Source organism: Thermothielavioides terrestris, chromosome 1 (assembly GCF_000226115.1).
Source record: "Thermothielavioides terrestris NRRL 8126 chromosome 1, complete sequence".
Classification (NCBI taxonomy): domain Eukaryota; kingdom Fungi; phylum Ascomycota; class Sordariomycetes; order Sordariales; family Chaetomiaceae; genus Thermothielavioides; species Thermothielavioides terrestris.
In genome coordinates, this window is record NC_016457.1 from 1856513 (window position 1) to 1880980 (window position 24468).

At 48.3% G+C, this 24468-nt stretch overlaps 4 protein-coding genes across 4 annotated transcripts; 1 reads left to right on the plus strand and 3 right to left on the minus strand.

The window, feature by feature from the left end:
• Positions 1-3022: 3022 nt before the first annotated feature.
• On the minus strand, positions 3023-4310 carry THITE_2125290 (uncharacterized protein; the record flags this gene model as incomplete). Its single annotated transcript, XM_003648949.1, has 7 exons — positions 3023-3077; positions 3118-3216; positions 3277-3413; positions 3683-3738; positions 3815-4062; positions 4107-4163; positions 4225-4310. The coding sequence occupies 7 exons, from the start codon at positions 4308-4310 to the stop codon at positions 3023-3025; spliced, it is 738 nt and encodes a 245-aa protein (XP_003648997.1).
• A 3714-nt stretch (positions 4311-8024) lies between these two features.
• On the minus strand, positions 8025-11069 carry THITE_2107099 (uncharacterized protein). The gene has a single exon (XM_003648950.1). It carries the CDS (start codon positions 10575-10577, stop codon positions 8298-8300), a length of 2280 nt encoding a protein of 759 aa, XP_003648998.1. The 5' UTR covers positions 10578-11069; the 3' UTR covers positions 8025-8297.
• A 1-nt stretch (position 11070) lies between these two features.
• Positions 11071-12655, plus strand: THITE_2107100 (uncharacterized protein). Its single transcript, XM_003648951.1, has 2 exons — positions 11071-11510; positions 11615-12655. The coding sequence occupies exons 1-2, from the start codon at positions 11457-11459 to the stop codon at positions 12506-12508; spliced, it is 948 nt and encodes a 315-aa protein (XP_003648999.1). The 5' UTR covers positions 11071-11456; the 3' UTR covers positions 12509-12655.
• On the minus strand, positions 12627-13829 carry THITE_2107101 (uncharacterized protein). Its single transcript, XM_003648952.1, has 2 exons — positions 13225-13829; positions 12627-13150 (listed from the first exon to the last, which is right to left on the minus strand). Exons 1-2 carry the CDS (start codon positions 13692-13694, stop codon positions 12745-12747), a joined length of 876 nt encoding a protein of 291 aa, XP_003649000.1. The 5' UTR covers positions 13695-13829; the 3' UTR covers positions 12627-12744.
• Positions 13830-24468: the final 10639 nt, after the last annotated feature.

The following is a 24468-nucleotide window of genomic DNA, read 5'->3' on the forward strand; positions in this document are numbered from 1 at the left end:
ATTCCCCAGTATACCCGGGCAGTTACACGTATGGAGGTGGCACGCGGGTGGGCGTGGGCGCCTGTGGTAGTGTACGGAAAGTATTCCGTAGTGTAGTGGTTGCTTTTTGGCCCCGTGTTGCAGCAGGATTTAAACTTTCCTCTTCTTGGCTCGATGTCAGGAAACGACGGTTGTGCCCCACTCTGCCCGTCACAGAGCCGTCCGGCTGTTACCGGTGGCTTTCCGTTGCGACTGCAACTGTGTGTGCCTGCCGTTACAATCGCGATCGCATCGGGCCAAGTCAGGGGATGCTCGGAGGATTCGACGAGATCTTCAAGCCCTGGGCGGTTGCGGATGCGACCTTTCTCATCCGCATCTCAAGGTCTCGCCAACTACACTAAATCGCGACCAGCCAGATGTCCCATGCGAATAACCGTTCTGATGTACACCGTACACAGAATCAACAAGCTTCAGGCCTTGAAAAAAAGCAACGCCACCACCATGGGATAGTTAGCAGCGGCGCATCTGGCGCCTCGCAACTCCAAGTTCGTTTGTAGTGTGCGTGCTGCAGGGGTCATGGCACGTTCTTGGTTGCCATGTGCTTGATGGATTCCATGTTAACCACCTCCTCTTCCCGGTAGTTAAGTGGTGCTGTCCGAAAACAAAGTTCCCGCCAGCTGCCAGCCGGTTGCCCATGGTCGTGTTTGCGTCTCACATCACGCTCACAAGGTTTGTCTTGGTCGATGCCAGTATTCCGTCCAATGTTTCTGAGTGTGTGGTGTGTGGACGCACGATGTAGTGTATGCAGACCTTACCTGAGCCTTGTGCCCAGGTTTCCGGAGCCAACGAAACAATGATTCGCCCTCAGGATCAAAATGGCGGAAAGAAGGGTACCGCGTCGCAGCTTCGCCATGCGCCACTTCGGCTCCATGAGGATAATGGGCCGGCAGAGAACGCCTCGCGCTTGCAGAAACCGAGATCAGACCTGCTTGATCGAGGCACTGGGCTGCTCTTTTCGAGCTGTGGCGCATCAGCAACAACCTACGGAATACGGAATACTTAGATGCAACTCTCTCGAATCTATGGGTACTCGCCGCTATCAACACAAACCAGGCTGGCCTCCTGAGCAAAGAAAGTGAGCGTCCTGTGGAACAGCGAGATCCGGGCGCAGCGGTCGACCGAGATTGTTCCCTTCACTCTCCACATCAACACCGCCGGCTCACAGGCTATATTAGCTGGCTAATATAGCGGTAACCACACTTACCCCCCTGCTTCCCCGCCGCGACTGCTTCCGCGCAACTCAGTTCTCGCCCGTTTTCCGGGCACACAAAGCACAGCCGTTTACGTTTGTTTCCTACCTCGTGCGTGTGTGCCATGCGGCGTTCATCAAAGAGATGCGATTTCTCGGCAGCTGACACCAGAAATCAAGGCTGGGGCAGACGAAATCTCACCTGGTGCAGGGTGTACCCTGCCCTCTTGACGGGTCGGCGTTGCAATGACCCCCCGGCTGGCACTTCGCAGCCTGCCACTGACACCCTCCTACCCACCCCGCATCATCACCCCAGTAGTGTAGCGTACCAGTGTATATAGTGTACTACACACTACACTGGTGTGCCCTGATTACACTACGACGAAGCTGCAAGCTCGATTGCCCTGTCTACCATTGCTCTGTTTCTGGGCCGAAGGCGGGTGATGGCATCCTACCAAAAGACTCTCAGCCGCCAGTGTCAGTGGTGTGTCACGGGCTCAAAGATGGTAACCAACTGGGCAATTATCACGATTCCTGCGAACAAGGACGATAGCATCGCCTCCACTTCAGAGCAGGCCAGCACGGTGGGGTGGCTGCGTGTGAGATTGCAGCACCAAATCTCTCGGCTCAGGTTGGATGATGGTAGTGTACGCACTAAGCTCCTTTCAGCAGCATCCTCCGACCCGCCGTGTAAACGAAGATCTCCGTCCCCACCTCACCTTGAGACGAACCTTCCCTAACGGGGAGTGTCTCCTGCGGCAGACCTGCCCCGTTTCTGTGCTGGAGGAGGGGTGAGGCCGCAAACCGAGCGGCCTGTCCCGATGTCATTAGGTAGTGTAGTTAGGTAGGTAAGTGCCGCGATAAATCGGACGGCGGTCAGCAGAAGGCGAATGGGCGCTGCCTCAAGAGGATGGGGCACCGGAACGCAACGGAAACTGCCAAGCTTCCGGGTTGCGAGGCAAACAAACTCACCGGCATCCGAGTAACTGGTATGCATGTCATCGTCAGTAGCGTTAGTGTAGAGTACCGGATGACACTACACCCAGTGTACCATATAATCCGTACAGCAACAGTAACCTCAGCGGCAGAATGCGGACGACCGCTCAACTCAAGCAGCAGGACCAACGCGCGCATCTCTTCGCAGCGTGCTTCTCGAGCGCGCTTGCGAAGAGATGCGTACACAGTAGATTCCACACTTGCGTTCTCGACATTCTCGACCTGGATCATCAAATTGCCCGCGCCCGGGGTGCCCCCCGGCGTGGTCGCGACGATATTGAGGGTCTTCTAAGTAAAGAAACACTCGATATTGTTCCGCACCGCCCGCGTTAGGCTGGCTGTGGAGGAGGGAACGGGCTGCAGCCCTACCTAACGAGAAATCCGCAGCTCCCGACTTCAGCACCAGGCCCCTGGGACTTGGACTTCCCTGACTTCAATCTACCTGCTGCAGGTTCATGCGCTGATCCCAGGATCAAAGGCGTGCTCTACTATACTAAGGAAGCACGGAGAAATAACAGAAGCATTCTAGAAACTTGGAGACGGACTCCTACTAGTAGCATCTCTCAATATCTGATGCAGAGTTCCACGAGACCCAGTCAGTCAGTCAGTGACGAACCGTTACCCAGTTAAACTACCTCTTTACAGTCCTGTGGATTGTGGTTGTGCGAAACAAACGGCTGCCGTCCCTTTGTTCCGCCCCCGTTCCTCTTTTCAGGGGCGAGGAAAAGGTGACAGCAGCATATGAACATCGAGCGAGGTGGCGGTAAGTTACCAGCACCTGCACAGTAAGTGACAACTTCAGACTTCAGACTGCAGACTGTGTGCGCAGCTGCCGACCCCAGAATCCAGGAGGCTGATGGCACCACGATAACGTTAGTTAACGTTACACTTACTTGCAAGCTGCCAGTGGGTGCGGGAAGCCATCGGCGCCATGCAAAACTGCCTCACGGGATGACACCCTGCCAATCGAATCCGGGGGTGCCTGCCGCAGGCTATATGTACCGTACACTAATGTAGTGTACATACCTCCCACCTTATGTCCATGGACTTACAAGAGGGGCGCCGTTATTACTGCGCCAGCGACTTTAGCCTGGAAGGGCCGATTCGGCGGCACTTGCAATTTCCCAGCCAATCGCATCATCCAATTGCCCAGCTGGGAAAACAAGGTGCGGCTGCGTGGATCGTGGCGCTGTTCGCTTTCCCTCAGGTATGCACCACAGCAGTGACAGTACCAATGCCTTTCCCTGGCAACCTAGAAGGCTCCTCGGCTTGCTCCACTCAACCGCAACCACCACATTTTCGCGTCGCTTGCATGCTGCACGCCATGCCCATGATTGGACTCGTCAGCAGCCAGCAGCGTCGCTTGAGCCTTGAAGGTCAGGCCCATGGGTGGACGTTATCGGCGGCGCACACGGCCTTCCGGCCTTCCGCGGCCCACGACCACGCACGCGCGCTCACCTCGGGCAGCTTCTTAGGGCACCTAACGCTAGCGCGCCGGCGGTTTCGGGAATACACTGCTTACACTAATCCGTACGCAGTACGGGCCGGATTTGGGTACCTACCTTAGCTAAGGTCAGGAAGTTAACTCACTGGCGTCAACGAGGCTGCTTGTCTGTCGGTGGAAGACGCTCATAACTGTGTACACTAGGTACGTGACAGGAGTGGAGCGCGCCTCGGCAACGCCCTGCGCCTTCCCCAAGTCCGCCAGGCAGCGGCCTTGCCGTGCTTCCGAAGAACCTGATCCAAATTGCACGCCAGACCCCTTCCATGCTAACAGGCCAAACCATTCTGGTGCCGGCAGTAATGCCCCGTTCACGATACCAGCCTTGAATTGGTAACTAACGTCCGTGAGTTAGCAGATGGCCCAACAAGCTGCACACACAGCAACTTCCCGCCTGCTGCCGAGACCGGACTCTGCTTGCATATCGTACGCGCGTAACTAACGTGAAATCCTGCTCAGCTGTGCGTTTTTTAGTTACTACCATAAGTTCTGAACTAACGCACACGTGTACCATGTAAGTTGGCTTGTTTCACGGAGGTCCAACAACAGACTTAAAGTTTCCACAGAGCCTCGCACGTGGGCCATGTCGAGTCTGACCAGATAGTGGAGATATTCGTTGAACCCAGCAACCCAGCTCGAGAAGAACAGACAAGGCTTTCCATGAACCGGTCCGGAGATTGCCAGACTACACTAAGGGCTTATCCAAGAATAGGTATCTTCGCTCAAGCTCCACGACCCGTTTTGACCTCCACAACCCGATTCGCGTAGGTTCCCACTTTCTCTCCGCCGGAACTTTAAAATTTGAAGAGTGAAAGGGTGTCTTGACTCAAAAAAACATCGCTCAAGCCGATCGATTCCGGAGACTCAATTTCGGCACCGATCCGAGAGTCCTTCACAGTAAGGGCCTCCCCACCGCTACTGGGGTCTTGCATACTCGGGGTTCTGTCGGAACATCAAGGCAGAAGTCTTTCGACGCGTCGGCCAACCCCCAGCAGTGTCGCGTTTACACTACTGCGTAGTGCGCGGAGCTTGAAACATTCACAGCACTCAAAACATTCGCGACGATGGTGAGGGTGACTGGTTGCTTTGTCTCCCCACAACCGAGCAACTGTTTCCGCCCTGGCCCTGGTTAGGCTGCTCTTATTTGCGGCGGAGGACGGTCAGCGAAACGCGACGCTATACTAGGGTGCAAAACCCATGCCGAAAGCCAAGGGCCCCCCCTTCTGGTTGGTGACGTTGCAGCGCGAGTGACGGGCAAACCTGTCAAGGCACAACACCCCACTCGCGATGTCCCTGCAGCCGACGAAGGCTTGTCCGAGGCACCAAAAGGAAACTTGGGGCGACCGGCCCGAATTCTACACTAAGGCTCGCGTCTCCAATATCTGCATAAACCGCACTTCCCTCATCACGGTCGTCATTCCCGTTTGAACATCTCCTCCGAGAGCAGATGGACTACCAGCGACAGGAAGGGCAATGAGAGGAACAGAAAGAGTCGCGTCGAGGGAGATGAGGCGCCCTTCACCCTTCACCCCGGCTCGAATGTACATGCACTGTACACTTCACTACCCATGGATCAGAACCCTGGCTGCGCTTGCGGAATCAAGTACCGAAGCGCGCCATCCTAGCCCCCTGGGCTGCCACATCTTGGAGCCAGGCACGAGCGCGCAGGCCTGACCTTACACCGACAGAAAAAAACCAGCATGGACGGGCTTGCAAGTTTGGTACCGGCCAAATATCGAAAGAGGCGAAAAAAAGAGGGCAAACGGCCATCGGGACGTTTCTCGTCCGATTGGCCTCGAAGCTTGGACGCCGGTCTCCTCTCATACCAACTGGCTTCAAGCCCTTTTGTGAGTGGAGTCTGAGTAACAATGTGATCACGGCATGGACACTAGTGTAGTGTATCCGTGTCCTGCACAGTTACATACTGACAGGCCATCGCACGATCTGTGGGGATGCAGCGTCCAGCAGGACCTGTCCAGTACTACACTACCACCACTTTCACCGATCTCTCCCAGCATCAGGAACGGGAATTGCACGCTTGCAGGCAACGCCGTGACAGGCCGGTCGGAACACTGGGAGAGGGGAAGGAACTGCGGGCGAACTTGCGGGAACCACGCGAGCTTTTCGTCCCTTCCATTCACCGAACCCGTCTACTCCGTACCGTAGGACTTGCTCTCGACGTCCCGAGAAACACGGCATGTAAGAAGAGGCCGGCAAGTCAAGTTGGCGCATTGACCTCTGTGTCGTCCTCTGGACTCATCCTCTCGACAGCGGGTTACGACCACGCAGGACCTCTGCGGTACCATGGTTGCCTGCACCTCAGTCCAGTGGTACTCCGTCCGTACCCCATACCCAGGTCGGGGCGAACCACAAAGGGTGCCGAGCAATGTGAAAGAAGAGGGAAAGGAGAGATGAGCCCGGTGGGTTGAGATCCGCCGTCCCCATCGCCACTGTCACTCTAACTGGCCGGATGGGGCAAGCAAGCCAAACCAGAACAGAAGGTGCCCAGTTTCCTGGTCAGTGCAGACGCCCGAAAAGAGGCAGCGAGGGGGGGCCCTGCGTGGTGTACCGGTGCTACCGCGGTATGTATGTACTGTATGTAATATCGGCCGATGCTTGGTCGCCGGCCGGTCCCTATGACGAGAGCCCATCCAGCCTCTGTGTCTGCGTCTTGGGGGGGGGGGGGGAGGGGGGAGGTGTGGCGGCTGAGTGGATAGATGGACGGATGGATGGATGAAGAAGTGGGGAAGAGGGGGAGAAGAAGTCTGGAACGGTTGATCAGAGAGTGCGTAGGTGGCGCTCCGGGACGGAGGACGCTGGGTCTCGCTCCCGTCGCTGCCTCTTGTGCTCTGCCTCTCTCGATGCGACCTACAGATCGGCTGAGTCCCGGACCGGCGCATGCTCGGCGCTGAGAGTCGGGACCAGCCCGCCGTCAAGGGCTCGCCCATCGCCAGCAGGACTTCAGGACTTCGCCCCCCTAGACGATTGCTCAGTCTCTCAGCCCAGGTAAAGTGTCTGTCGAAATCGACGCCACCTTCGTCAGGGGCCGCCGAGCAAAGAAAAGGCCTAAAGCTACTCCTCCCCTTAGACTCTGGAACGAAGACCCGCTAAGGGGACCTACACAGTAACCTACGCAGAGGATGGACACTAGTGTAGTGTAGTGTACATACCCAGATAACAGGAGGGCGAAGTAGCAGCGCAGCGCAGCAACCCGGACGCTGAATTTGTCCAGATTTTCTTGGACACAGCAACGTATCCCCCGCTTTCCTGCCCCCCGGGGGAAAAAGAAGGGTTGATGTCGCGTCAATGTCACCCAGCCCATGCGGGCGAGACAGAATTATATTCTCCGCAGGCCTCCTTTGGGACACTGCGGCACGAAATAAAATGTGACTTAGCACGGTCTGCTCCTGCGCGTACATCGATCGGTGTGTACTTGGAGGCGTGGAGGTACGGTAGCAAGTACATATATGGTCACTAGGGAAAGATGGCTCTTCCAGAGTTATCTCCGTGATGGGAGAGGCGGTCGTGGTAAAAGCCCTGCCGTGTATGTCCAGCAGCTGCTCGCTTTCCGTATTACATATCTCTCTCCAATTCTCTGCTCTGTGTCGCTGGACTGGTGGGAGGACTTGTTCTGAACACGGCAGGGCAAATGTAGAAGCATGACAACACTCCTGTGCCCAGCGGCAAGACTGTTGACCCAAGCCGAAGGGTAAGTAAGTTATTTTATTTCTCCCGTGGCTTGCGTAAGTCTATCCTGCGGTTCTACCATGTATGGTGGACGGTGTCAAACTACGCCGTATGCATGCTACTTACTTAGCACCCCGACTACCCAGCTGCTTACTTCTTACCTTGCTCTGATTCCGGAGACCCGCGGACGTGATTGCGTATGCCTACTTTGTCCATGCTGGCACCTGTACATATGTTACCAGTCCCATATTCCATGCCTCTTGCGGTCTGCCTCCTGCGTGCCGCGTGCCGTGTGTTGTGTGCTGTGATCCGGCATCCAGGCAACGTCCCACAGGACATAACCACACATCCATGACACCTAGTTACTGTTTCCGTGCCTACAATACGTCCAAGCAGGCCCAAGCAAGTCCTCGTTAACCCGGCTTGCCATGTAGTTCAACTATGTAGCAACGAACCACCCCGGCGCCAGCAGCCGCGCGAACACAGAACAGCACACAGCAGAGCACAGCACAGAATAGACAGCGCCCCATCAGCCGCAAAAGTACTGACATCCATCCCAAAGACGAAACACCACATGGGAAGGAAACATGGAACACCGGCAGCGCAGACAAGCAGCCTAGAGAGGAGCTGAGCCCAGGCCCAGGGGGCCAGCGATGACAACGCACACCAGGCTCTCCGCCGTGGTCGAAACGGGGCGCGGGCACAGGCAGGCAGGTAGGCAGAAAACATCCTGAACGGATAACTGTGTAGTCATGCATATAAAGCTGGCTGTGTCTGCCTGTCTACAGTCTATGTTCTTCAATCAGGGGGTATCTTGGATAACTAGGCAGGCACAAAAAGGAGAAGCCACAATGCCAGCGGGAACGCAAAAGAAACTCGTCTGATCTAAAACCCCATGTCGATGAAGATATCCTCCTCGTCGTTCAACGCAGCCAGGACAAACTGCCTGACCCATTCCTGGTGCTGCGGGGCCAGCTCGTCGTCGCCGAGACCCTCGCCGCCGCCGTTGTTGGCATTGCGACGCTGCACGCGCTCTGCTGGATGATTCGCGGGGTTATTGTGATTATTTTGCCGACGCGCGGCAGCAGCAGGACCTGCACCGCCGGCGCCGGCACCTCCGCCTCGGCCACGTCCTCGCGGCCCTGCGACGGCGCCAACCCCTGCTCCTGCGCGTCCGCCTCTCGGCACTGCTGCTCCCGGTCCTGCGTCACGGCCTGCATGTTGCTGCTGTGGCCCTCCACCCCGCGCTGCCGCGGGTTGTTGATTCCGCGCTGCTCTCGCTCCTCCTCGGCCAGCAGCCGGGACAGGCGCCGCGGCAGGCTGAGGTGCTGCTGCTGCTGCCCCCGGCTGTCGACCACGAGGTCCTCCGCGGCCCGGCGCCGCCGGCTGGTTGGCAGCTATTCGGAGAACCAACGGGCCCTCGCGGGCAATGCCGACTTGCCCGCCGTCCAGATGATGCGCCTCCTCGGGCTGCGCTGCGGCTTCGTTCCCTATGGCCTGGTTTGCCAGGTCCTCTTCCTCGGGCTCCTCGATCTCAGGGACGAGCTCCTGAGCAAGGACGACGACCGCTGGCGCACCGCGGCCTGCGCCCCCGCCCGGGCCGCCCTCGAAGCCGATGCCGACGTCGTCGCCGTCTCCCATCTCGAGCTCCCACAGACGCATGTAACAGCCGGTGACCCGCCCGTCGGGTGCCGCATTGAAGTGCTGATAAGGGTTGCCGGGGTCGAGCCAGGCCGAGCAGAGATAGCAGAAATGCGACTGGCAGCGGTAGCAGATCATGTGGTTGCAGCCGTGCGTCTTCTGCGCCGGTACACCGCACGTAGGGCACGGCGTGGTGTGCAGCTTCATGTATTCGAGGGAGGCGAGTTCCTCGGCCGTCAGCTCTTGCTTGTCCCGGCGTGGCGTGCACCGGAAGAATTCGCCGTGCCACGACTGGTAGCAGCGGCTGCAAAAGGCGAAGCTGCACTCTTCGCAGATAGCCAGCAGTTCCTCGGCTGGCTTGTAAGGCTTGGATGTGCCCTCGCCATCGGGATGGTCCGCCTCGTCTTCGTCCTCCGTGTCTGATTCGTCCGAGACTTCCGCCAGTTCCAGGCCTTGGGGCTTCTTATGTTTTTTGGATCTCGCGGCGCCGTTGCACCATGGCCGTGGACAGTACACTGTGTTCTTGTCCGACTCGAGCTCCATCTTGTACTTGAGCGTCACATAGCGTTTGACCGTCTCCTCGTCGAGGGGTATCTGCAGCAGTTCGCTGGGGTTGATGAATGTCCTCGGCTTCTTGCGTCTCTTGCCGGATGGGGAGGTCGCTTTTGAGCGCTCCTTTGCGCAATTGGGAGCCAAGCATCTGACCGCCGCAATATCCCCCTCCTTGATGGCGTTGTTGTAGAAGTCCTGGAGACATGCGACACAGAAGACATGTCCACAGTCAAGCATCCGGTGGCAAACTGCGCCTTTCTTCGGTTCTGCGCATCGGTTAGTACATGTTTCTGCGGACTTGGACAGGGAAACCTGTAAAAGACATATTTCGACGCCCCCAGAGCCAACAGCACCGAGCCAGCAAGACGTACCGAGACACACGCCGCAATCAAAGGTTTCCTTCTCGAACGCCGCCCTCCTCGCTTTGATGTCGTAGTCCAATATGGCAATCTTGTGCCTCGGGTCAACCTCGAGCGAGCCCTTCTCGTTCACCAGACCAAAAACGTTGTGGGCGGCCTGCTGCACATGATCGATGTATGTGAAGCCCATGATGTCACGTCCCATCTCCTCCCACAGCCGGGGGGCATCGTCCTTGAGCTGCTTGACGGTATCTTCGGGGAGCCACGGAGGAGTGGTCGAGATGGAGATCTCCGGCGGTTGTTCGGCGGGATATCGCGGTCCCAGGACGATCTCCAGCTGCACCGGGGGCAGGTGCGCTACCTCGTGAGAATCGACGGGCCCTTGTTGGCCTGGGCCGGAAGTGCCGGTGCCGTTTGTGGCGCCGCTCGCACCCGGGGGTACCGCATCGTTGGCGGCCGCGGGGAAGAAGACGGTAACGGCTTTCGAAGGGGTGACGGGGATGTCAAGCGTGATGGTATATGGATCTTCGGGTCGCAGCTGCTGGATTTCGGGGTAGATGGCGCACAGGGAGCCGAGCTCAACGTCACGCGGATCGTCCAGGTCATCAGCCATTTGGCTCCCCCGTCGCCACTGGACCGTCCGCAGGCTTGCTTCCCGGGGCGAAGCTGATATTGGCGCAGCGGGCGAGAATAACTTCGAGTGCGACCGCGGGTCTATGTCTACCTGCAGTCACAGCACCGATGTAGCGAAGGTGAGACTGCACCGATGATTTCCATGCGCAAGTGACGACAGGCAAATGCCGTTCAACTTGCGGAATATATGTCAGTCAGTCGTGGCTATCGGCGTTTTGACAGCTGCAGCAGTGGGCCCCGCCAGAGCACGTTGAGGTATTTCGTCAGCCCGGCCGAAGAAGTGAAAGCAATGCTGTGATCGCAGGTGCTGCAGTTCATGGCGCCGTCTTTTCGCACTCAACGAACGACTGAAAAATTCAAGGGGCAAGAGGCAACCCTAACTGCTTTGCGCTTCTCCAGTTGTCATCGATCCGTCGAGACCGGAGATCGATGACTACACTAGGATATGACTCGTCCCGGCCACAGCGGATGCAAGACCTACGGCGGTGTTGGATCCACATGGAACCCGGGCTGCTTGGGCCGAGAAGTCATTGGGCCGTGGGGCGGGCTGAGCCGATTGGTTACAGCACTCAGTGCATAACAGTGAGGCAGGGGGCGCTGCCAAGACCCAACGGCACCGAGCTGTCTGCATGGCAGCTCACCAGCCTTTGTGCAGCGCCGAAACACCTCCCACCTGCAGCATACCAACGACACCCACCGCATGGAGCGCCTGGTTTCCGCATCGGGCCGTCCCTTTCAAACCAAAGGCAAAGAAATGCGGTGACAAGCAAACAAAGCACCACCCTTCAAATACTTCGCCGTGTCCTCCAGTCGCCCTCCAGCTCACGATCGACTCTGTTCCCCAACCTCAAGCTCAACCATGGCCGACGACGTCACGCCCCTCGCCTCGCTCTCTCTCACCCACGTCTACTATGTGCGTTCCCCCAAGCCCCTTTTCCCAACCCCAACCCCCCTTCCCCGTTCCAAAGTATCATCTATCTAACCCACCACCCCGGCTCCGCTGACAACAACTTGCAGAACCCAGAGGACCCCATCTCTTACCTATGCGCCTTCCTCTCCCTGCTGCCGCAGGCCCTCTGCGTCGCCTACGCGACGCTGCTCTGGGCGACGCGCGAGGCCGAGGTGCTGCTGCTCTTCGCGGGCCAGCTGGCCTGCGAGGCGGTCAACTTCGCGCTGAAGCGCCTGATCAAGGAGGAGCGGCCGCCGCGGCGCGTGGCGGCGGCGGGGAGCAGCCCCGCGGGCATCGGCAGCCCCGTGGGTAAGGGGTACGGCATGCCCAGCTCGCACGCGCAGTTCGTCGTGTTCTGGGCCGTCGCGCTCAGCCTGTTCCTGCTGGTGCGGCACCGGCCGCAGCGGCCGATGCCCGTCGTTCCCGTCGGGGAGAGGGGCGGTGGCGGTGGCAGTGGGAGTGGGAATGGGAATGGGAGTGGGAATGGGAATGGGCGGAACGGTCCCCCGTCGACCTCGTCGCCGCCGTCGTCGTCGTTGTTGACTGACGTCCCGCGTGCGTATCGCGCCGGCGGGTTCCCCGCGCTCGGCGCCTCCATCGAGGCGTACTCGCACGCGCCGTGGACGCTGGCGGAGCGCGCCGTGGTGAGTGCGGGCGCGCTGCTCGTGGCCGCGGCCGTGGCGTGGAGCCGCGTCTATCTGGGCTACCACACGGTGCGGCAGGTGCTGGCGGGCTGCGCGGCCGGGGCCGGGTGCGCGGCCGCGTGGTTCGCCGTGACCTACGCGCTGAGGGAGACGGGCACGCTGGCGTGGGCGCTGGAGTTGCCCATCGCGAGGTGGTTCCGGGTGAGGGACCTGGTGGTGATGGAGGATTTGTGCCAAGCTGGGTGGGAGAAGTGGGAGGAGAGGCGACGGATCGCGTTTGAGAGGGAGCGGGAAAGGGGGGAGAAGAAGACGAAATGACGGACTTGCCGAGCCTGCATAGACAAAACAGTACACACGCGTTCAGCCCATATTAGGTTACTGTTGTAAAGCCAAGTGATCTCTCTCTGGTAACTTGTGAATCCGCTTGAAACCTGTCCGACCCTTTGCTCGAAAACGTATTGATTACGTCCACGTCTTCACTTCCGTTGGGTTACTAAACTCTGCCAGATTGTTGCACCTTCACAGTTCAGTCCTACCGGCCCGGTCGTCTCCCCTTATCGGTACACGTCGCCGTTGTTCTCATACCGGTACCCCGTGCTCGCGTTGGGATAATGAGCCAGCGGGATGTCGTTCCCGCGATTCGCCCACGGCGACTCATACTTGTCGGTGCCGTCGCCCAGGCCGCCGTACCCGCCGCCACTGCTGCCTACACGGGTCTGCTCGGTCGCATAACTCTCGCGGATGTCATTCGGAGTGGTGTGCTTCGGCAACGCATTGGGGTCTGGGCCCGCATCTGTCGCAGCCGTCCGCTTGCGGCCGAGGCCGAAGAAGTTGAAGCGCTTGGGCGCAGCGCCGGAGCCCTCGGTGTAGTTGTTTGCCGGGGACGGGCCGAAGCGCTTCTCCTTCCGGCGGTGGCGGACTAGAGCATGGCTCACGAAGGGAGAGAGGGCGAAGAAGAAGCTGTCGGTGGGATACGGTGTCAGGATCATACGCTCGGGCAGTGTGCGGCTACAGAACGAGTGCAAGGAACTCACATGGCCACGATCGACACCGACAAACAGGCCGTCTCCATCTTGCAGGCCTGCCGCAGGCTCGGCAGCGTCGTGAGCCCGCCGCTGCCGTTGTCCACCACGTTGGTATCCGCATTCCCCCTACCATACGGCGTGTCCACCTCCCCGGTGCAGGACGACGCGCCTCCGCGGTTCTCAAACGCGATGTAGATGAAGCCGGCGATGAAGGCCACGTCGAAGACGGTCCCGACGAATGAGGGAAACGAATGCCCGGCGACGCAGCAGAGCAGAAGCAGGGCGAGAACGGTGTAGAGAACGGCGGCACCCGAGATGCCTTCCACCGCCCGAACCCACACGCCGATCGGCAAGTTGTGTATGTTCAGGGTCGCGAGGAAGTACGAGAAAATGGCCAGCACGATGGCAGCGCAGCAGAACTGTATCGTTCGGATGAAGAGTTGCGTGCCCCGCAGGGCGATTCCTGAGGCCGCGCCCATGACACGGAGGTCGACTTTGCTGCTAATGTGTTAAGATTTGATGGACGACGGAACGCTGGTGGTCAAGGCAGTTGAGAATGAATTCCGCTATTCGAGGGTGTAGTGGGAAAGCTCGATGATGTGCCCTTGTTGCCGAAGACTCAGCATTTAGGGCGGTCGTCTGAGTGAAAATAAAGAGGAGAAAGAAAGGCCGGGAAACAAAAGCGATCACCCAAGCGCCAGATACGCTGCAGTAGAGGGACACCAACTGGACTTAAAGGGCAGATTCGTGTCACCAGCCACTTGGACGTTGGAAGGACCCGAGCACACTGGGCCACTTTTCTGGGGTACAAAAAGGTGGCTGTGGCAGCGTGGCCTGTTGCATCACTGTCGAAGGGCCACGAGTTGACCGTCTGAGGCCCGGTTCCTGGACCCCGCCAAAAATCCGTCCGACCCTCCTTCCGCGGTCAGTGACAGCAGTGCGACCTTGTCCGTTCCTTGTCCAAACTACACAGTAAACGTACTGTACCGCCTTGTACGTCGCCGATCTCAGGGACGATCGCATATCGCGATCGCTGAACAGCCCCATTTCGGCGTGTGCTGCGCCGGATGCATGACGAATGCTGTTGCCACGCATCATCAAGAGGGGTCCGATGGCGGGGCCGTGCTGACGTCATAAGTACTCCGACCTAACTACGGTACGCAGCCCCTCAGGGCAACGCCACATCCGAGGCAGGCATAGCCACTGTGGCGCCAACAACAACACAACGACGACAGGGACAAGACTCGATGCGTTGAACGCTTGTGACTGCCCAGCAGGTTAAGTGGCGTATTAGAACCTAATAGTGAAGAGATATAGCCGCCTTGGTCATGTGGTAATGATCTAGTATTGATCTCGTTCAGTCCATAAAGCGAGGCAGCTAAGCGATGTGTTCGGTACTTTTAGTTTGCGATGTACACCCGGTGCTCCCAAGATCCTCGTCAAGATTCACAGCCCTCGAAGACATCATTACTCTGTGTGTAGGTTCAGGCTTCAAGAAATGATGAGGAAGTCAGGAGGGGCAATGGACTTTACGTGAGATTTGACGCTCTCGGCGGCGTTCCATTTGACTAGGGGTTGGCAGCCCGCTTCGCGGGCTACGCACAGCCATTTCAATCCTTTTTCTTGGCAGTGCCACAACCACCCACTTTTCCCACAACCACCCACTTTTTCCACACCTACGCACCCACCTTTTCCAGCGTATACGACATTCATCCCACAGAACCGCGTATATCTGTTGCGACTTGGCTTAGCGGCGTATTCGTAAGTATTTACTAATCCGTTACCTCTTTTCTAGGCTTTTCCTAGGCGATTAGAGCGAGTCTAACGGGTATATAGAAGCCGACTACATATTAGAGCAGAATCGCCGCGCCTAGAAGATAGAAACCTAGGTCCTATACCAACTAAACCGACTAAACGAACTACTCGATAACTATATTGTATATCGCTAACTAAGTCAATTAACGTAACTATATATATACTAGCTTAATCGCTATATATAAGTAGCGATTTTTAACGACTATTAGATGCCTTCTACGCTTTTGGACGACGAAGCGGACTCGCCTCTACTATCCGTCGAAGTGGATAAAGACGTCTAATATAGCGATACCCTCTATAAGCTGCTTATATCTACGTCGACTACTATAGCGATAGACGTATAAGAGGAAGATAACGAAGCTAAAGATATAGCTATAGAAGTATAAAGAGAGGGGAACGAAGGTGGTGAAATAAAGGTCTTAGTGGACATCTTTATAAAGGACGTTATCCTCGAAGCTATATAAAACTTTCCTAAGCCTACGAAGTATATATAGGACCTACTAAAGTTTAAAGTATATAGCGATTTATAATAATAATAGGACACTAATGCTAATATACCTATAGGTGGTCTATAATATTTATTTGTAGATGGATCCTTATAACCTAGATAAGTACTATAATATTAACTTTGACTATATAACTAACTTTAAATCTCTACTAATATAAATTATAGGCAACGATCTTAATAATAGCGAATATAAGTATTACGATAAAGGTCTAGGCTTATATATAAACTATATTGTATTATAGGACAATATAGGTAATAGCTACTATATTAGCTACTACTATAACTTAGATAGCACTAGGTATAGCTATTTTAAATGAAGTAGTAAGTATAGTCCTCCTAATATATCTGCAATATACTTCGTAGCTAATATATATATAATAGAGTTGGAGATACCTTGTAAACGCTATATTGTAAAGGATTTAACTTCCCCCTCTCCCTCTCTACCTCCCTCTTAGCCGATACCTAAGCTATATAAGCATTATACTACGCTTATAAAGCGTAAGTCGGAGCTCAAAGTGGTTATCTCCTCTAAGCGTTTACGCCCTATAATAGATACATTATCTTCTATTAGCTTTTAACAATTTAACGACCTATATATACTTTCGTAGCCTACTCCCTATACGATAGTAGCTCCTATTGTATACCCTGTTCTAAAAGATAAGTTTACGCCCCTTGTCTATAACGGTCGTTATAGGGCTGGAAAGAAGGCTATACGCCTATTGAATAACAACCTTGCTACGCCTACTTATTACAGTTTACGTTACCTAAGAGAGGATAGACGCTACGCTATATATAGCGAACTTATAAACCCTATTAAACGCGTTAACTGCTATATCGAGCTTATTTACAAGCTCTTTCTATACTTGTCTACGAAAGAAGAGTAGACCTTTGTAGAAGCTCTTAGAGATATAGCTAACCTATTTAATATATCTATAGTAGACAAACTATAGAGGAAAGAGATATGATTAGCGAACGTGAATTATAACGAATCTACTTAACAAGTCTATAAAGGATATACTATAGAGGAGAGAAATGTATTTACTAGCTATAGGTATAAAGCATTATATACCTAGAGCGTAAGAATCTAGAATAGCGTTGTATATATAGAATATAGGAATCTAGAATAGCGTTATATACCTTGGCTACAATAGCGTTATATACCTAGACTATAGGAATCTAGAATAGCGTTATATACCTTAGTCGCGATAGCGTTGTATACCTAGACTATAGGAATTTAAAATAGCGTTTAACATAGGTGCAAAGCATTAGTTAGTATATAGTACACCTCGACTACAACAATCTATAATAGTATTTAACAACTATATTATAATATTAGTACCTCTAGGTATACAATGTTTATAAGCTTCTTGCTCTACCCCCCTAAATCCAATAAGTATATATAAACATTATAAATATCTATAACCTAAGATATAGCTATATAAAATTAGCTATAAGAAAATATAGGCTCTCGAAAATCAACACCAATATAAGAAAAAGACTACCTCTGAGACTTATTAATAGTTATTGTAAAGTAGAGGCGAACTAGAAACTGCCTATAAACAATAATATAAGGAAAGTCCTCCTCTAAAGAACTTAACTTAATTTTTAGAATTATCTACAACTGCCTAGTAAAGTTACCTATTAAGATTTACCCTTTAATAATAAATAAAGCAAGCTGAGTTACAACTAGCCAAGTCCCATTGTAGAGCCTACTACTAGGGTCAAGGTTTCAAAATAAAAGAATAGAGGCTCCAACCTTTAAAGTTAGGATAGTAGATAGAATAGAAGTAAAGTCTAAGGAAAATAAAAAATTAGGAGATAATATAGAAGCGTTAAAATCCTTACTATTAGGAGGGTTTTCTACCTCGTTAATAGAGAGATACTAAGTTTCCTAACCTAGAACTAAAGAAATAACAGCTATATTAATAGAACTTATAGTTGCGTTGCAAAGGCAAAGAATTACTTAGTTTATAAACACTGTTAAGTCCATTGTAGTATATTTAAGCAAATATATAGGATAGACCTAATCAACTAACTACTCCTATATAGAATAAAGTGTAAAGGGGGAGAGGGGATTAATAGAGCTATAGAAGTAAGGATTATAACTTAGATCCTACAACCAACTTATAAAAGTATAGTTGTCAATATTAGCTCCCTATACTTATATATTCTCTATTAATCTCTAGACCTATAGCTAAGGCCAAATAGGCTAGTTCTATAGACAGGCTTAAATAATGTAACACTTGTCACTATTATAAATAATAGGTAGGATTTATATAAAGTCCCCCCCTAATACAATTGGAACTCCTTTAAATAGGCTATTATAGTTATAAATGTTTTATAATATACAATCTATAGCTTCGAAGTAGTAGCGGTACTACATTGGAACCTTGTCTTAGATAATAAGCTTAGTATATTACAAAAGAGTCGTAAGCTAAGTATTCTTCTAGACTATGTAAGTACTAGCGTTCATAATGTCGATCAGAATTTTAGAACGGCTATAAGAAGTGCGGCTACTATCGAGAAGGAGAGCTGTAATACTAGAAGAAGCAACGTAAAGGACGATATACCTTTATAAATAGAAGAAAGAAGAGAGACAACAATATAAAAAGGTTTTACTAGTCCTACTAGCGCCTTAGATAAAAAAATAGGCTATTTTAAAGTGTAAGTCGACTATAGCTATAATCTCTATAAAGAGAGCTATTTAGCTAACGTTTAACTAAGATCGAATACTTATAAAGAGGGCCTTCTACTATTAATAGTTGTAACTAAGCTCTACCTATAATAGAGGGTTCTACTCTATATTCTCCTAACGGTAATAAATAGTTGGTAAACTAAAGTCAGCTAAACACTTGTCGCTATTAGCTAGTAGCTAATTTAATAAAAAGAGCCTAAAGTCGAAATATAGTTCTTCTAAGTCTAGTAGAACATCTATAATATGTTCAAAGCAGTATAGAAGATTATTATAAAAGGAATTATAAAATTATAATTATAGCGCTACTAGGTCTACAATGTCGTTAGTAAGAAGGCTAATAGCAAAAAGCTTACAAAGGGTATACTCTATTTACTAGTTTATAGCCTCGTCGAAGTATATAATCTAGCTTTAATTAGAGTTAAGTAGGCTAGCTACAATATATATAGCTCGAAAGGTAGAATATTTATAGCTATTTATAGTCTATAAATAAGTAAACGACTAAGCGCTAGGGACTAAACAAAGAAGAAGACGAAGAAAATACCGCTTACCTATAGAAGGAGGAATATAGTGTATACGCCTAATAGCAGTGCTATAGATATAGGGCTTCTACTCCTATAACCGCTTATCCTAGACAAAGTACAAAGGAAAATCAATATAGAGGATATTACGAATATCCTTATAGGCTACGTTGTAAGTAAAGAATACTTCTAGCTCTATAGTTCTACGTTCTAACGCTTTTATAAGCTCCTTAGGAGTACTATCTACCTAGAAAACAACGTATTGCTAATACTTAAGATAGACTAGAAGGCGATAAATAGAGGGGAACTTGTAATAGGTATAAAATTCGAAGAGCTATACAACCGCCTCTACTAGGCTAATATACTAACATTGCAAATAGGTATCAACCTTATTAAGCTAATTACTTATAGAGAGTTGAACTGTCGACTAATTAGTCCCCTTATAAATATACTTATATATATACTTAATAGACTTTATAGATATATAAATCTCTATATTGATATAGGTAGTATATTTACGAGAGAGATAAGGGTTATAAAGTATAACCCAACAGTTGTCAAGTTGCACTTTATAGCTATTGACCTTATAAATAACTATTTGCCCAGTGTCTTGATAGCAATAGATAGGATACCTATTTTCTAGGATGATAGTCTCCTTTATAAACGCCTTTAGAAAGTGCTTCGAATAGCTTATAACCTCTATATATAGGTTACGAACTATATAAAAAGAGGTAGGGTTATCTAAACTATATAGCCTATAAATTATATTGCTTGCAATAACAGTCTATAATTGGCTATTAGAATCCTTTACCTCTATTGGAAGCTTAGCCTAAATAACGTAGTCGACGTTAACAAGCGTAAGAAACAGACGTATAGACTCTCGTAAAAGGAAAAGCAAGATATAGCGGTATAGGAGCCTACGCTTCTAGTATTTAATAGTCTAAACAATGCTTATAAACTCGCTAAATAGGTTGCTATACTAAAGCTTATAAAGGATAGCTTAGTACTTAAGCTCAAAGATATAGCCAACAATGTTAGAGCGGTCTACTATAGTCTAGTCTAGAAGAAGCTTTCATTAGATCTCTACCTAGTTTAGGTTAGCTATAACTATAATAAATAAAGTAGAATAACCTAGCTTATAGATAATAGCTATTGAATCCTAATAGCATTGAGCAATAAAGTATAGGCCTCTAATATAGCTTGTAGATAGGATAATTCGCTATCTAAACTTATAAGCATTGCTATTACCTAGTTATAGCTAGTCCTATATTCCTTAGTATAGTTCTATATATAGTTCCTTCTAGTTGTTATAAATCTAATATAGCTTTTACTAATCGCTTATAGCCTAGAGGTCTACTAAGAACTATTAGAACAACTAGCGAAAAAGGAAAGGCGTTTAGCTATAACCTATATAAGGATATAATAGGTACCGATACTACTGTCTAAACTTAATACTTAGTTAAGTATAGCCCTGCCCTTAGCCATTATAGAGCTATAAGCCTTAGTAAAAGCTAGGATCTCTAAATAGAAACATCAAAGGATAGGCCAATAGGAGATAAGCAAGGTAATGTAGGTAAATATAGTGCTAGGCCTATATAGAGCCGTCGTCTAAGCGGTATATAAGGACAATATTACGAAAATTAGGCTCTAAATTCTCCTCTAAAATAAGAATAGCTACCTTATCTATTATTAGTAGGTTTTTACAACGACGGTTATAACTATAGCTATAATCTATAACTAAATGTAACTAAGGTATAATTGCGACTTGCGATATAGCTAGGCTCTAAAGAAAGCGCTCCCTTATAGTTAAATAGATATAAATAAAGGGGTTATATCGATAGAGAAAGTCTATAAAGCGTAATATAAAATTATAATTAAAGTCTATAAAGAAGAAAGTTCAATATATAATAGTAGCCTACGAATTATAAAAAAAAAGCTAAGTATACTAAGGAGGCTCTTTAGGCACCTCTATAAAAGGGCTAGCGGTATAGTATAGGGCGCTATAGATTTGAAAATCTATAGGCCTACTACTATAAACATTATATATAGTTTAATTTATAGAAATAGAAGTAAATATAAAAGCCAAATTATAACGACGAAGATAATTATAAAAATAGGACCTTCGAGGATCTTATATATATAATAGGTGGTTAAGTGTCACATACAACTGTGGCAAGGGCACCTATGACCACACCGTGGTCAGGGGTGACGAGCGTTCTTTTAAAAAAGGGAACCTCGCCCACAACCCCTTTGTAGAACAGTAGACTATATCAATATACTTTTGTGATATATACTAGTATTTAGGAGTGCCGCCTTATTAGCTAACGAGGCTAAGAGGCATTGATCTTTCTTACCCTTATACGTTTATCGCTAGATGGTCACTGAGCACTATCTATATATAACAAGTGGTGCCTACTAACGATTTAAACCTATTCGCTTTCTGTTGAGGGGAGCTAAGTTCGGATTAGGAGACATTACAAATTACATCTAATAAGTTGTATAGAGCAACGTCTAAGGCAGATAATGCTCCTTTGTAAAGGAGTAAGCTTCGGAGTATACGATCTATAACGAACTAGTTTACAACCTAGCTACTATTATTTTAGTACTAAGCATTTACAAGGAGTTAGAAGCTAGATGGATTTAAGCCTTATAAACGCCAACGTCTATAGGGATATATAGTAGATACTTAAGTTTATTAAGGACTTCGAGGTTACCTACAACGTCTAATAGGTAACCGCTATTAATCTTTGAGAACTCTAATACCTAGAAGCTATAGTATTACTTAAAGAGGTATTAGAAGGAGACGTCTATACCTAATAATATACCGAAACACTATACATTATAGAGTATCCTCCCTCTTAGATATTTAACAATTATATTCTTTACATCTACCTTATAACTATTAGGTATAAAGTCTAAGTAGCTATTAGTAAGAACCTTATCCTAGACTCTAGGATCGAAGATATTGTCTTAGAGACTAAGGACTTAACCTAAAAAACGCTAGAGACTTTAGTACTAGAGAGTTAGGGACTATTAGAGACCCCAAAGCCTTAGAGGACCGACGATTAGTAATTAGAACTAGCTATACCGTTAGAAACATTAGTAAAAACTAGATATAATCCAACTAAGAACTAGCTAGCAACTCTACTAAGCCTAACCTTCTAAGAGCAACTAGAAACCTAGGATATATTAACTATTCTTTAATAGGGATATAAAACCTATACCGTTAATAGCTATAATCTTGGTAGATACTACTAAGGACTATAAAGAGGATTATAGGATCTACCGCCTTAGAACCGACAACCTAAAGAAGAAGACCTATTATCTTCGATAGCTTAGCTGATCGGTACTTTCGACTAAGTTCCCTAGCCGTTGCTATAGACGCCTAGCCAACTATCCTAATATCTATCTAGGCTTCCTAGACTAGGTATAGTTATTTAGAACCTTAGAATAGAATATATAAATAGTTTAGTCGATTCTAATGTCTTTTTACTATTCTAAGAGATACTAAGCTTGCTATATAGATAAGTAGCTAGACCTTCTAGACAAGGAGCTAGACCCTCTAGACAAGTAGCTAGAGCTATAGATATCTAAGCCGCTTTCGCTATATAAGACTTTCTTACCTAGATAGCTAGAATAATAGAGAACCTAAACATTATAATCGAAAAGGCGAATAGAGCTATAGGTATAGAAGACTATTAGCCTAAAACTAAGGACGGAAGCACTATATCTTTATAATTGTCTATACCTATATCGAAATAGAAGATTTAGGACATTAGTCTCTTTTAGCTAGATATAGAGAACGAGGCTAAGGAACCCTAGGACCTATAGTATAATAAATAGTAGCTATACTATAGGGACGTTAACCTTTGGGTTAAGTAGGTAGATTAGGTTATTAGATACTATTTAATAAGAGAAGAGACTCTATATATAGAGATATAGACTCTACTTTAAGGATTAGCGTTATAATAGTATAAATAGTAGCTCTCTACTATAGAAAAGGTAGTACTGACTATATCTATAAAAGTATAGACTAAACGTTTAAAAAAGGAGTTTAGTATTAAGAGATATAAAGTAGAGAAATAGCTAAATAAAAACTAGTATACTATAAGGGACAACTATAAAGATAAGTTAGTTTAGAAATTTACTATAGAATACTTTAAATATATATATATTTAGGGAGATACTACTAAGGAGTAACGTCTAATACATTTATATAACTACCTTTATTTAGAACTTCGCTAGCTATACTTTAAACTAGATATAACTATAGAGATAGGCGTATTCCTTAGTATTCTCGATACTAAAGTATATATTGTTAGAGATAAGCTCCACTAGGACGTTGCTAAGGGCTATATTATTGGCTATAGTCCTATTGCTAATAATATAGATATAGAGTACAACGACGAAGGACGAGGAGACGATTAGAAGGATAGTAGAGCCTTTTAAATAGGAAGAGGTAGAAGAGGATATTACGATCCTTAGAGAAGAGATAAGGACAAACCTTAGCGACTTAGAAACAATTGATATAGAGATAGTAACTAAGTACGACTATTCAGTAATTGAAACTTCTATAGTACAACTAGATATAAAAGAGGATATTGACTATTCAACGATTATAGAGAAGGACTTAGACTATTCAATAGTTAGAGAAGAGGCGATAATAGCAACTGAGGAAGATTGCCTCGACCTCGACGACTTTAATAGATTTAGATATATATATATAAAAAGTAGTTTGAAGATAGTACCTTCTTATACTATAGCGAGATTATAGTAATAGGAGACGACGAAGACGCTAACCTTTACTATAAAATGCTAGAGAAGACTAAGTACGTTCTTGTCGACAAATACGACATTGAAGCTAAGGACGAGGAATTAAAAGACGAAAAAGCCGATAGTTCTTACTACTTATATTATACCTTTCGCTAGCCTAGACTAAGCTAGAACAAACTACTATAACAACTCCTATAGATTTAGTAATATACTATCTATAGTAGAGTCTTTATAATATATTATAAGCTTTTTAAATATATAGCTAACGATAGCGACGAAGATAAGTATAAACCTATATAACTTTGAATAGACCGTTAGTATAACCTTAGTAACAACGAAGATGAGTTTGATAGTAAAGATATAAACTTTATACTGACCGAAGGACAGATTGTAGAAGCGTAGCTATATATACTGCTACTGAAAGCATTGGATAAGTAAGCTATATACCTTATAATTAATATTAGTATAAACCTAGGTAAGCTAGGCACCGAGGTTTACTTCGATATAGGTAGTAATATCAACCTCGTTGATAAGGAGTTTATCTCCAAATAGGCTAAGAACCTATGTTAGATTGATGTAAAGCTATACTTTATTAAAGGCGTTGAAGCCTATACCAAAGTTAAGAAGTAAGTTGAGTTTAACTTCTATATTTGAGGAATTGTCTATAGTACTAACGTAGACGGTTATTTTACTATAATAGCCGACATTATTGAAGGTTTAAAAGCGAAACTGTTGATTGGAATTAACTTTATACTCTATAATAGAGTAAAGATTAACCTTAATACGTCTATCTATTACTTTTAGTCCGTCTATAATATAAAGGTGAGGGTATATATAGAATGGAAAAGAACAATCTAGAAAGTGAAAGCTATAAACATTATAACGGTTATACCTATAATGGAATACTTGATTAAGATTGTATTCGAGTATATAGATACCGATAA

Bases quoted from the DNA above. Each gene is read 5' to 3' on its own strand.
- THITE_2107099 (XM_003648950.1), bottom strand. From the start codon at position 10,577: ATGGCTGATGACCTGGACGATCCGCGTGACGTTGAGCTCGGCTCCCTG.
- THITE_2107100 (XM_003648951.1), top strand. From the start codon at position 11,457: ATGGCCGACGACGTCACGCCCCTCGCCTCGCTCTCTCTCACCCACGTC. The intron at 11,511-11,614 runs GTGCGTTCCCCC...AACAACTTGCAG, and splicing joins CTCTCACCCACGTCTACTAT to AACCCAGAGGACCCCATCTC.
- THITE_2107101 (XM_003648952.1), bottom strand. From the start codon at position 13,694: ATGGGCGCGGCCTCAGGAATCGCCCTGCGGGGCACGCAACTCTTCATC. The intron at 13,151-13,224 runs GTGAGTTCCTTG...TCCCACCGACAG, and splicing joins TCGGTGTCGATCGTGGCCAT to CTTCTTCTTCGCCCTCTCTC.